The sequence below is a fragment of the Pelecanus crispus genome, chromosome 4 (assembly GCF_030463565.1).
Source record: "Pelecanus crispus isolate bPelCri1 chromosome 4, bPelCri1.pri, whole genome shotgun sequence".
Lineage (NCBI taxonomy): Eukaryota > Metazoa > Chordata > Aves > Pelecaniformes > Pelecanidae > Pelecanus > Pelecanus crispus.
Genome location: NC_134646.1, coordinates 31,023,160 through 31,036,232, shown reverse-complemented (window position 1 = coordinate 31,036,232; position 13,073 = coordinate 31,023,160). Strand labels below are relative to the sequence as shown.

General features: G+C 39.2%; 1 protein-coding gene across 2 annotated transcripts in view; it reads right to left on the bottom strand.

The window, feature by feature from the left end:
• Positions 1-13,073, bottom strand: part of PPP3CA (protein phosphatase 3 catalytic subunit alpha) — a 206,712-nt gene that overhangs the window by 42,959 nt on the left and 150,680 nt on the right. For both annotated transcript variants that reach the window (XM_075709822.1, XM_075709823.1), the window contains 3 exons: positions 9,055-9,166; positions 7,606-7,751; positions 5,176-5,315 (listed from right to left, as the gene is read on the bottom strand). In XM_075709822.1, coding sequence (XP_075565937.1) covers positions 5,176-5,315; positions 7,606-7,751; positions 9,055-9,166 — 398 coding nt within the window. The remainder of the gene's footprint in view (positions 1-5,175; positions 5,316-7,605; positions 7,752-9,054; positions 9,167-13,073) is intronic.

Below are 13,073 nucleotides of genomic sequence, written 5' to 3'. Positions count from 1 at the left end.
ACGCTACAGTCTTCAAAAACTTTCAGCAGACATTTCTCTAGTCTTTGCATACTCACAAACTTACCATGCATGTAAAGTAAACCCCTGAAACAATATGCTGGCAGGGTCAAAATTATTATTCTACCCGAGAGCACCTGCAATCCCAAATCACCTCACTGCTGTCCAAGGCTGGCTAACAAAGTTCTTGGAGGAGTCTGCAATGCTGGTCACTCTTGCCACTGCTAATCATTTCTGCCTTTGTTTTTTTGTTGCTTTTGAAAAAATACAACAATGTCAGTCAACAGCCAAACAGCTTTATAAAGCTCAGCATTCCTTAAGAACTCATATTAAACTCACTAAGAAAACCCAAGAGGCTGGAGCACCATGCGTGCAGAAAACTTCTGAGTATCTGCTCTACTTCCGAGGCCATCCATCGACTTTGGCTAGGCTTATGCCACTCTTACGCTCTTTTTAACAGTCAGCAATTAACCAAGTCTTATACACATAAATGATCCCAGACAGTCAGTGTTAAGCTTGCACATGTGCTTACTCCTGATAGGAAGCCCTTGATATACTTTACATAGAATAAGACGCTGATAATGAACTCAGTGGTGCAACCAAACTCCCCATGTTCTTTACCAGAGCTTTGACACAAAGGAAATGAAACAAGCTGGGCGTGGATCCAATTGCAATTTTTCACGGTTAGGACCATGCATGCTCATAGTAACTTTGTCCAAATGCGATGAAAGAACATTTGAATTCTTCATCCATCCAGTAAATCTTATGGGAATGATGACATTCCCCACTGTAGTGTGGCTTAGAAAGGAGAGTTTTCCCCATGCCTCAACAATTGCCTAAACCCACTTAGTGGCTGTCTCTCCGTAAGTTAATATTATTTTCAGAGAGAAAAAAAGTCCAGCTGACTTCTTCAAGATTTCTGATCACTGAAAAGCCATTCTTAAAATGGTAAGTAGCAGTTTACCTTGCCAAGTCAGATACCCTTCTTACAGAAATGCCTGAGAGTTACTGTACCAGTAGTCCATGAAATAAGTGCAACGGGTCATTGGCAAGATCCGTACATCCAGCTAAGTGCAAATAAATATTCACTAAATAAATTCAAGGCAAAACTAGACAATCTGATAAACAAAGAGGAAAAATTCTTTACTGGCTGGATCAGCTGAAAAGTCAGGGGGAGGTGAGGGGGTGGGAAGGGAGGAGGGAATATCACTCAGGGACAAATTAATTCCGTCTTATTCATAACATTCCTTGAATATGACATTATCTTGGGTAAGGATGAAAGAAAAGCTTCACTTAACTTGTAATTAAAAAAAACAATTTACACAACTAGCACTCCATTAATTATTTGTACTTTTTCATGAAATTGCATCAAATGTGACCATGACTGCGAAGGACATAACAACCTTAAATTTCAGAAAGGGGAAATGAAATCTCATCACTATTGCTCTTTGTTCACTTTGAGGTACAGAGAACTTTAATAAATTTCCAAGAATTACTTAAGTTTCACAGTTACTTTTCACTGTGGCATTGCACTATTGCTATTTCCAAGGATCCATAAATTTTGACAGTCCACACTGCAAAATGCTGCTGGATGCAAAAGGCGTGCATTAAGCATTGACTCTTAGCACCCTTGAAAACTAAGCTGACTATTCTTTACATCTCTAAAGGACAGGTTAGGCCCATGGTTTCAAGATCTGACATTTTACAGTGCTAGCCATAACAGTTTCAAGAACTTTTACACAAAAGGAAATTTCTTGAAGAAAAACTTGATCAGTTTGAAATTCAATAGGCTGTACGTGAGCAATCACCTAAGAAATGCAGTGAGAAGCTTGTTGGACTACTGTAAGCTACAGTTTTTATGCTTTCTCACATGTATTTACCTCATACAAATGGCTCAATGTTTTCACAAATGTTTTGGCTGAATGGAGAAGATTTCCTGTACTACTGAGCTGGAAAGTCCCGTTAACATGTTGCATGTACACAGTTAGAAAGCCACATTACCGTTGTTCTCCTCATAGCATTTTGTTATAGGAAATAACTTTAAAGCAGAGAAAATTCACTTGAAACTTGCCATTATAATGAACATGTCTGTTATTTATTACAGTTATTTCATGCAATTAAGAGATCTTAGTCACCCAGAAATCATTCCCTTGGCTCATGTGTGTGCCTGAAATCTTCCTGACCTTCCTTCAAAAGGCCCACTGTTATCTTTTAACTTTCCTTTCTGGAAACGACTGAAGAACCTAAGAAGTTTTAGTCACTGAAGAATAACCAAAGCCCATCTTATCAACAGACATTCTTGAAGGAGGACTGCATAATTCAGTCCTTCCTTTACATGCCGAGCTGGGTGTTTAGGGAAGTTCACTCCTTTTCTCAGGAAGTAACTAGGAAAGGCAAGCAAAACCAGATGTTGCACACTGATGGATACTTTTTTTGCTGGGGATTCTCATTAGGTAAGCAACTGGTGACCTTCCAGAGCAACTAGGCACTTCTTTTAAGAGTAACACTTGCCTTTATATAATCTCAGATAACGCGACTCCAAGCTAGTCGTCTACTCGTGCCATTAAGCAGTTACATGTCCCTCACACATGACCTGACAATTAGGTATCTTCCAAATATTTCCTCTTTTCCTAAAATACGCACTTTTCTGAATATGAGTCAGGACACAGACTAGATCTGATATATTCTCAGGAGAAAACTGATACAGATTTTAGGGAAATTTTATGGTAATTGTAAGAAACAGAGCTCGGGATGAGGGGGGAATGTAAAAGTTGTTCCAGTATACAACAAGCCCTGTATCTAAGCACAAGGCATGTTTGCAAGTCTTTTCACCTTTGTGAGAGAGGTTCACGAGGGGAGACCACTATTACTCACTGTTTGCAGTGAGCAGTGCCTGGGAGTCCCAGGCATGCGCCAGCGTTTGGTGCTGCTGAGAGGAAGAGGAACGATTTTAGCCCTCAGAGTCATAAGCCCATTTCTGCACAGATCAGTTGTTTGCAACAGTCTGACACCTCCTTTCATAATGAGACCAAACACATTTATCGAGTACCTTTCAGACGTTATCAGTCCGAAGGCGGTGGTATGACGTGCCCACAAAAGGTGCGTGCTGGCAGCCCCGGCTGCAATGCAAACCACTTTGTTCTCAGCCCATCCCCACGCTGCAGCAATTATGGCTCACAGAACGGACTAGGAAAACTAATTTCTAAAAGTCAAACCATCTGTTACCTTCCTGCTAATGTTACCAACAAGGAGGTTGATTCTAGCGGCTCTGTCTCCTGGTTACTGGTGGAAGCCATTGATTTACTTTTGACATGTTACTAAAGGGTCAGCTACGTTCAACGTGAGATTTTCCAAGATAACTAAAAGAGCTGCATTCCTCACTTCTGCTGAGTTCGTTGGGAAAACTTAGACTTGCGTGTCATTAGCATGGGCTGAAGCAGAACCGATCCCTTCAAAAGGTTCAATAACCTCTTAATATTTCAATAGCATCTTCACATATCTCCTGAACAAAAATTAATTTTTAAATTAAGATTTCACTGGATACGTTGCTCATTTTGCCATTTAACCTCCTCCCCTGCCAGTTTTCTTACCCTAGTGTCCTTATAAGTTGTTCTTAACTACTGTAACCACCCCCTGCATCCAAAACCCCCCAAAAAGCCAAAATCCCTCAATCCCCACACTGTCAGAAGAGGGTACAATGTAATCACCGCTGTTCATGAGGTAACACAGGCCTGTCCTATAATGAAGAGAGAATGGAAGTAATGCTTGAGAGGTTCTTCATCACCAGCTCAAGCACCCCTTATGGGGTGTCTTCTGCCTGGTGTCCACAGGACTTGGTCTACAAACCAAGCCACCTACCACTGGAAACAGAGAAAGGCAGCAGTCAGCACCCACACAGAATTAGGAAAAGGGAACCGTTCGTTGCTTGCTATGGTCTCCCTGTGCATTGCCAAAGAGGGGACAGTGGGACATCCCCTGGCGCTCAAGGAAATCCACTCCTTTAAGGTACAGGAGAGAGAGAGTCTTCTGACTCTTTACACAGCCACATGAAAAACCCCCATCCTTAAAGGACAACTACCACTAAGCAGAAAAGAAACAGAGAAGAAAGCTTCCTTTATATAGTCACAAACTAACCCACAGATTTGCTTTAGATGTCCTTCTATCCCCATTACTATTACTTTTTTCAGGAATATTCTCACAGTTATATTTTACTAACAAACATCAATAGAAAGAAATTATTTCAAAGATGAATTACAACTTGATGACTTTGCATTTAACTCCATACATGTTTCTGCAAGAATGTTACAGGCACTTGTCTGCATTTCAGCTCTTAGCAAGTCCCATTTAACCAATGCTGTTCAAATCCTGAATTTCTTGGGAAGAACTATTCCTAAACATAAACAGAAGTTTGATAAAACTGAGAGGAAAAAAAAAGGTACCTGTGTGGGGGAAATCACAATTTTTACTTACCCTGCAGAGCAATAGGTAGTGAGTTTTCCAATGCTGGTATCTTTCTGTCAAAATTAAGTTCTAATTTTCAAACTAGAAACGTTGTTACCTACCTGTTTTTAAAAGTGACACATGCATGCCCTAACTTACAGGAACAGAAATAAGCAAAATACACAGGCTTTGGTGAATAAAATTAAGTCATTTTAGGGTTTCCCAGTCGTGGGTGAAAGCGAGATACAAATAAACCAAACATGAATTTACCTGAAAACAAGGCAAGCCTGCAGAAAAAAAAGCCCAATTATCTAAGTAGAATCATAGAATCATTTAGGTTGGAAAAGACCTTCAAGATCATCCAGTCCAACCATTAACCTAACACTACCAAGTCCACCACTAAACCAAATAAGGGTAGAGTAATAATTAATTTCATGTTTCCTGGCTTGGTGGCTGGATTATTCTTTAATGAAAGTAAAACTAGGAATCACTAAAGTTGGAACGGACCTCTAAGATCACCAGTCCAACTGTCATCCCAGCACCACCATGTCCACTAAACCACATTCCAAAGCAACATGTCTACACGCTTTCTGAACGCCTCCAGGGATGGTGACTCCACCACCTCTCTGGTCAGCCTGTTCCACTGTTTGAAAGTGCCATGAACTTCAAGCAAACTTTTATAATGCAAAACCAGAACAAGTTCATGTACAGAAACCTATTCAAAGCAGTAATATTCACCTGTAGAAGTACGAGCACCCCCTGACTGTATTGTGAGTAAAGTGTTCCTGAGTCTTCTCGTTTCCAAAGTCCTCCAATGGGTCTGACCACAGGATGTCACACATAGGTCCGTATGCAGGTGGTTCCTTGAATCGATCTAACTAAGAAAAATAGGAGACAAAGAAATACTAACTTCTTTCAACTATGTATCACAGAAACACTGAAGCAAAGTTACTATTTTTCATTCCATGGGTTGGCAAACAAAGACCCAAAGCAATCAATTTTTCAGTTTTGGTTGTTCCCAGCTTTAAAGCAATGGATTTTTAATAACAGTAAAACACTCCTTGCTAACACTGACAAAGAGGAGAAGGAACCAATATAACCAAAAATTAAGAGATACAGTGGATACCCATTCTATGAGAATTTTTATGTGCAACTGTTTTTCATTTTTCTACTGTTTTTTGCAAGCATTTCAGTGGACAAGAGAGAATATGGTATTTCTGTATTTTGTGATTTTTCAAACATCGTGAGACTCGATTTATGTGAGGCACCTCAAGAAAAAAATACAATAGTTATTTCAAAGCAAGTTCCCATTTTGATTTAAATACATTTTCACAAAAAAAATGTATTTAAATACCAGGACAACATCTGCATGAGAGTATCTTGCCATGACATTCTTGTTGCACTCATAACCTTAACCCTAATTAAGCAGCTAAAACCTCCTCTTTCTGCCTGACTATTGGTATTAAAAAATTCAAATTATACCAAATCATACTGCAAATAAGACAAAGTATAGCAAAATAGGGAAATGCTAAAAATCAGTATTCCTCTGCAAGAACTCTTTAATATAAAAACACCCCTTGTTAACATGCATGTATGAATCAGACTTGCAGTCCAAAGCCATTCTCTATTCTAACCAGAAAGATCAAGTAATGATTTAGTAGCATACTTAACAGACCCTTCCCCCCCCCGCCCCCCCCCCCCCAAAAAAAAATTCAAAGAGAAACAATCGGTCTTACATGTTTTCAACACTCAGTTAAAAAGTTTTAATGAGACCTCTACAATTCTATCTTTGCATCCTCATCATGAAATATTCATAGCATACCTACACTTCTAACTTATTTCAGCCCTCTACCAATTACTCCTTCGTAACTATAATTCATTTAAATTAGATAACAATTCATAAATATGCAAACCCAATTCCTGCTGATTGCCAAAGATGAATAAACCGGGGGGGTGGGGTGGGGTGGCTGGGTGGCATGGAGGGGAAAGCGAAGATGTTAATGACCCTAATCTAGAAACTGAGAGCTAAACAGCTGTACTCTGCCATTACATTGTTGCAAAGCCAGCTAATTTTTAGCAGAGAATATTTTTGCTTAATGAGATAGTGAACCTTTACCTCAGAAACAAAACTTTACATTCAGTAATTTTTAGCAGTTAATATCTTAATCTAATATGTTTTAACCCAAAACGTAATTACTGGCTCAAGTTTTTTTGGTTTTTTTTTTTTTTTTAAACCATATTAATTTCTTTGTAGGCTACAAATTAACCTCAGAATATAATTTATCTTTTAGTAACTTTAAAGCTCAGAAGTATATATCCATGTTTGCAAGTCTCAAACTGCAAACAAGAAATGAGAAAACCTCTTCTGCTGGAAACACTACGAATGAATGGTATAAATACCTCCTTTTAGAAATACCAACTGAGATCTCTCACAAAGCACCTGAAAAATTTAATCCTTGATAACATGCAACACTGGATTACATGAAGAAAATGTTTGACATTGTTCTCTGAACTTTCATGAGATCTATAAGAAACTTCTCAGAACATAAGAGTACCACACAAGCATCAACTTACTAAGCCTCACTTAAACAATTTGCTAGGCATTCAAGTACAGTACTATTAAAAACGTGGCAGGACCTATTGAGAACGAAGCTCTTGACTATTTCTAAAATATAATGTTGTTTTGACTATATTAATTGCAATCATACCATACTTTTTATTATATGTTTTAAGTATTGTGAGGTTTTTCTAGAGCTGTTTTTATCCCTTCTCCAAGAAAGCACAGAATGCCTAACAAAGTGCAAAGAATCATCAGATGGTGTGCTTACATTGCGCTAGTAGATAATACTTCAAAGAATTTAATGCTGTGTATTCATTCACTCCTAAATACTTAACACTTTTTTTTTTTTTTTTTTAGAACACAAAGATGATAAATGCTTTGTTTTCCTGGATGCTGGTGATTTCCTCACCTCAATAAAACACTAATAATTGCAGCAATTCCTTTTATGTTCTATTTAAAAAGACCTTTAAAAGGTGATAATGTCAACATGAATGTCAAAATGACATACAAGCATCTTAGATAAATGAACAACAGTGAGAAAGGATTCAAGTTTTAGTTGCTGGCAATTAACTGTTCACTTATTAGACCGGGGCACTATTCACACTTACTTTTCTGATGTCATCTAAAGTGTTGATCTCTGGAGACAAGCCCCCGTGTACACACAAGAATTGTTGGTTCATCAGAGCAGCCAAGGGAAGGCAGTCGAAGGCATCCATGCAGGCATCGTATACGCGTTCTGAATATTTGATTTTACCTTTTAAAGATTAAGATGGTATCAGAAAGTGCCATCAATATTTAAGAATAAAAAAGAAATTAGGATACTCCTTAATATCTCAGTCTTGTTCTCACTGCTCTGTCTTGCACTGAGGACTGTACCAAGGCTTGCCTGGCACAAAAAATTCTTTAGGATTATTGTTATTCACTGCTGGAAAAATTCTTTAGATTTGGAGGTGAAGCTAATAAAAGTTCTGCCAAGTTTGTTATATATTTTTCCAAAAAACTGTAAGTAAACAATTTAATATACCATTATAGTCTGCTACAAAATCTATACAGCAAGCCTTAAAAAGTCTGCTGAATGGTTATCATGGCTACATTATCGCACAATATACTCTCCATGAAGCAATCAGAACTTTAGCCTAGTCCCTTGTAATTAATTATCTACAGAAATGCCATTATGAAATGAACGAGATAGTACAATGAAGCTGAAATGTTAATTTACCAACACGCCTATTAAACTCAGTAAACCATGAAGCCTTTGAGCCAATTAACATTTTCTTTATTCCCAATGCTAAAAAGGGAGCACGGGCTTATGGCAATAGCTTCAGCTTACAGTGCCACAGAAGAGGGAAAAAAAAAAAAAAAGCTTCATTATGCAGGTGAAGGTCTACATCTAATGAGCTTTTATGTGTCACTGTATCCTTTCTTGCAACACAGAAAGCAATTCCTATAAAAAGAGCATACCAAAAAGTTTAAGCCTACGTACAGGGCAAATGTGAAAACGCGATACTTAAGGAAAAAAACCCCAAAGGACAAAAGTTCCTTGTGTTTTTCTCCTGCTGCAGATGAGACCCGGTGAGATGACAGCTCCGCCGCTAGCGATCAGGGACCTGGCGCAGGGGTGCCGGAGCGGGCATCCCTGCAGGTTTTGACTGCCAGGCTGCTGCGTGGGGCAGCAAACCGGCAGCCGCTGCAAAAAGCGGCGGCAGCACGGGTTTACCGAGAGAGCATCCAGGCCCAGGTGGCCCTGCAGTAGCCCCGGGCTGCTTCCCAGGCCAGGCTGGCAAGCTGAAGTGCCTCGACACCCCTGGGTTTGTGCGGGCGGGCGGTCACTACCTGCTGCAGAGGGTCTAACCCCTTCCTCTCTCCACCACAGAGACACCCTCTCCAGCCCCTGCAAGATGACTCGGGGAACAGCGATTACTATTTAAAATTAATGATAGTTAACACGAAAAGTACATTGAAAATTACTGATGGTAAACCAGTATCAAACACTCACAAACTAACAAAGCAAGTTGTTGAAAAGGGAGTTAAGAGGAGAAAGGTTAAGGCAGACTTACATTCTTGCTTAAATGTGAAATACTCTGTTAAATGTCTACATTCATGATTCCCACGAAGTAAAAACAGTGTTTTGGGGTAAAGGATTTTCAAGGCCCACAAGTACAGCACACACTGCGAATCAGAAACAAGAAAGAAAAATATAATTCATAATTAATGACGTAATTCAACCACTTCTGTTCCCCTCCACCAAAAAAAAACTAGCAGAAGAAAAAGTATTCTGTGTGAAACATTTATTTTCAACAGGTTAACTTCACTCTTCATACATTATATGCAAACATTTCTCTGCACTTCAACCTGGAGTGGCTGAAACTAGTATCGGTATATTCTGATAAAGTTTTACACTTCTGCTAAGTGGTATCTCCCTGCTCAGCTGTGCATTGCCTTCAGCGGCCCCAGCTCTCACGAAGTAATTGCTGTGCACCTCTAAAATGAAGCGTGCGCTCTCCACCTGGCAGGTTAGGCAGAAACCCGCCGTGGAAACAATCTCACCGGAAGATCCGCATTTCCTGGCTTAAGGAAAAGTTGCCCTAGAACAATTTAACCCACATTTCAGGAAATACCTCAGCTTCCAGTATTACACAGTTTTTACATGAGCGCTTGCTCATTTTTCACTTAACATTGTTCTGTACAAACAGCCGAGAAAAAATTCCACAAAGCTCTTGCATTAAATGAAGTTACTACAAAGCTTCTATAAAGCCTTTTACCTTTCCAGGAGATTTCTATTTGAGATGACATTTCTTCTAGACATGTTTTTAAAGATAAAAAAAAGAAGACTTGGAGAGGCTAATTTCTGCTCAGACCTCTCAAAACCATCCAAATAAAATAGTTGTTTTGAAAACAAAACTGGCACAGCAACGATGCCAAAGGATTATGTCACTTTTGACAAATAAGTAAACTTGCAAACTTCATGGAAGATTTATCCTCCATGCAGGTTGACCCTGCTCAGGTACCTGGCTGACAAACTCACACCTCCAAGGAAGACGATGGAAGTAAGACCCATTCGTCCCATGAGACGAGCCCGCCGTCCGCAAGAACACTGTACAGACCACAATGGCCTCTCACAAAACATGAGCTAGAAAACTGTCTCAACAATTTCTCCTCCAACCCTTCCTTTCTTAAATATCCATGAACTGCACAACTGTTGCACAAGAAACAAAAGGTGTCCCCACTTTCATTTGCAACTACCTCCTAACACTCCCCTTCGTTCTGTTGACAAAAATTATTTACTGCATTTACCTTAATAATCAATAGATTGGAAATTCTGAATGCACTTCTAACCACGGTTTCTGCTTAGAGCAAGATCAGCATTTTTGTCAGTGTAATGCTTCTAAATTTGTACAGTATGAACTCCCTTCTACAATTCAGAATGTCTTGATAAACGGAATAATTACATTAATCATGACTCAACATTTTGATTTCTGCTCCCTCATTTGCTACACAGTCCTCATCTTGGGGGGAAAAAAAAAAAAAAAAAGAAAAAAAGGAAAAAGGATGCAACTTTTTAATGTTTGTGCTAAACCTCACACTATCCATAGCAGCACATTACACAGCAGCAGGGTTTTTGTACTGCTACTCTGTCTTGAATTTATTACATGTAAACATCTGGATGCTCTGTCTCCAGTCTGTAATTTCTGTTCTACTCAGAGGGTCTAGAGCCAGGTAAAAAGAGCAGAAAGTACAGGCAGCATCCTCCAGGACTTGCAAAATTAATTCTCCCCCTTGGAAACACGTGGAAGGCCTCCCAGCTCATGCCACCTCTTCCGCCTCCCAGGCACTATTGCCACTGCAGGAAGCGAGGAGACACGTCGGAACGCCAGGTAGATCACACTGACGTAATCCAGCATGAAATTACGGTGTTAGGTCACAGGAATTACCTGCTGTGGCCCAAAACAACCACAAAGGGTGTGCCTGGGGAAAGGTTGCTGGAGTTTGCACTTGGGTTTGAGGATTTCACTTCAATGAGGAAGGAAGCCTGCACTTCTCCACATCACCAGTGCAATTCTCTGTCCCTCTGATGATGACTACTTAATTCCTCCAAGAATTCCCAGAACCTTCCACTTCTTCGAACTTACTGGCTAACGCAAAAATTTGATGTAAATGTTGTGAGACAAGAAGTTTAAAGTGACACCTCCATCCGTGCAAGAAAAGTTTCAGCTTTTGAAGTTGTATCTAAGTTACCTTAGAGCTTCTAATCCTGCCAAAGCACCTTATAATTTAGAAAAGCACAATGATTAGTGCTTAGATTAAGTGCTTTATTAAAAAAAAAAAAGAGGAGTGGTTTACATTTCCCTTATAAGTAAGTTTTTCATTTTCATAAAACCTTGGCAAGATTGAAGTGAGCACTAGGTACTTAAAATATCATCCAGATTAGGGAAGCAGGGAAAATAAGGAAAGCTGGAAGTTTTATCTTTTTGGCATTTAGTACTTGCTTACGGTAGATCTCTTTACATTTGCTTAACATAGATTTAGTTTTTCTTTTTTCTATGCTTCCTTTGAAGCACTCATGAGAACCAGACCAAGAAGATAATGAAGAATCAACGCAGTCCAGAAAATTCTGTGTTTCCCTGCCGCTATTCAAGTAATGTAAACCCACCATTCACATTTTGTTTCCAGTGGTACCATATCGAGGACTTATTTTGTGTAGATAATTCCTTTAATTTTCTCCCTTTTCTGTTCAGTAGTCCAGTGATGTAATATTGTAATAGTAAACAAGAACTAATTAGCAGATTTTTTTTTCCCATGCAAACTAAACAGTAAATAGAAGGGTGACAATTTTTCATATTTACATACAAAAAACTTATGTCTAAAGAACATATCATGAGCAAACATTCTGGTTTTCTTTTTTTTAAACTCTGCTTTGCATGTCGTAATTCTTACTGATGTCAAAAGATTTATGATAATTTGCCCCTGTTAAAAATCTGAGCTTACAATCTTTAATTATTTAGTAATATTGCTTCCCAATAGCAAAATTTTAAAATACCTTTTTTTTTTTCTCCTCCAACTTCTTCATCAAGAATATACTACACAATAGCTCTGCTGTAACTCTACGTAAAACGTAAAACAGTGACCTTGCAATCTGGACATCTCTAAGGTATTTTTGGCCTGTCTCACTTCATACTATCCAAAAAAAAAAAAAAAAGTTACATCTCTTAAATGCCAGCCCTCAAACTGCACCCCTGCTTACTTGCTTAGTGTCTTTCAACTGTTGAAATAGCAGATACGTTAAGTTTGTAACAAAGAGGTAATCTGCCCATCTCCCAGCTCCTAGAGTCAAGCTGTTTTCCTGCTGAGGCTCTGGCAGCCTCAGCATCAGGAAAGAAAAGGTCTGTGCAATTAAGCGCTGTGTAAGCCAAAGGCACATATTTCCAAAACGGACTTGGGATTTAACTCCACTGTTGCATGCGGAATTTGAACATTTGCACCATTCGACATCTCACCACCTCCTGAAAAGGCAAGCCAAAAGCCTCAGACCTCTTGCACGCATCTCAAGTTATGTGCTGAAAACAGGGAACCTTGGAAAATCATTACTGTTGCCACTAGATCGCAACCACAGCAACACCTGTAACACAGCGCACTCACTTCTGGGTGCTCTTGCACTGATCATGCCAGAAGAAAGAGATGCAGCTCACTCTTGTTAGCTGTGTGGCTTTGTATGGCTAACGAAAGATGAACTCTCCCTCCAAATGACTGATGGCATTGGGCACTCCCCCAGCAGATGAAATTAAGTGTGAACAAACGCAAGGTAATTCATACTCAAAAGGATAATTCGAGCCACGCGTTGCTAAGGTCTCTACTGATACTCTATGAACTGCAGAACAGTATATTGGCATACCTCACCTAAATATAAAAATTGCACTGCTTTAACTGCACTGAAATAATTATACCATCATAGTACCTAGTACAGGTACAGGTTTCTAAAATGGAATAACTATCCCAATGGAAACCATGTACCTTTTTACACATATAACTGCATTCACACTACTGGTGTGACTATTTATTAGGGCTTTATTTCAGAGAC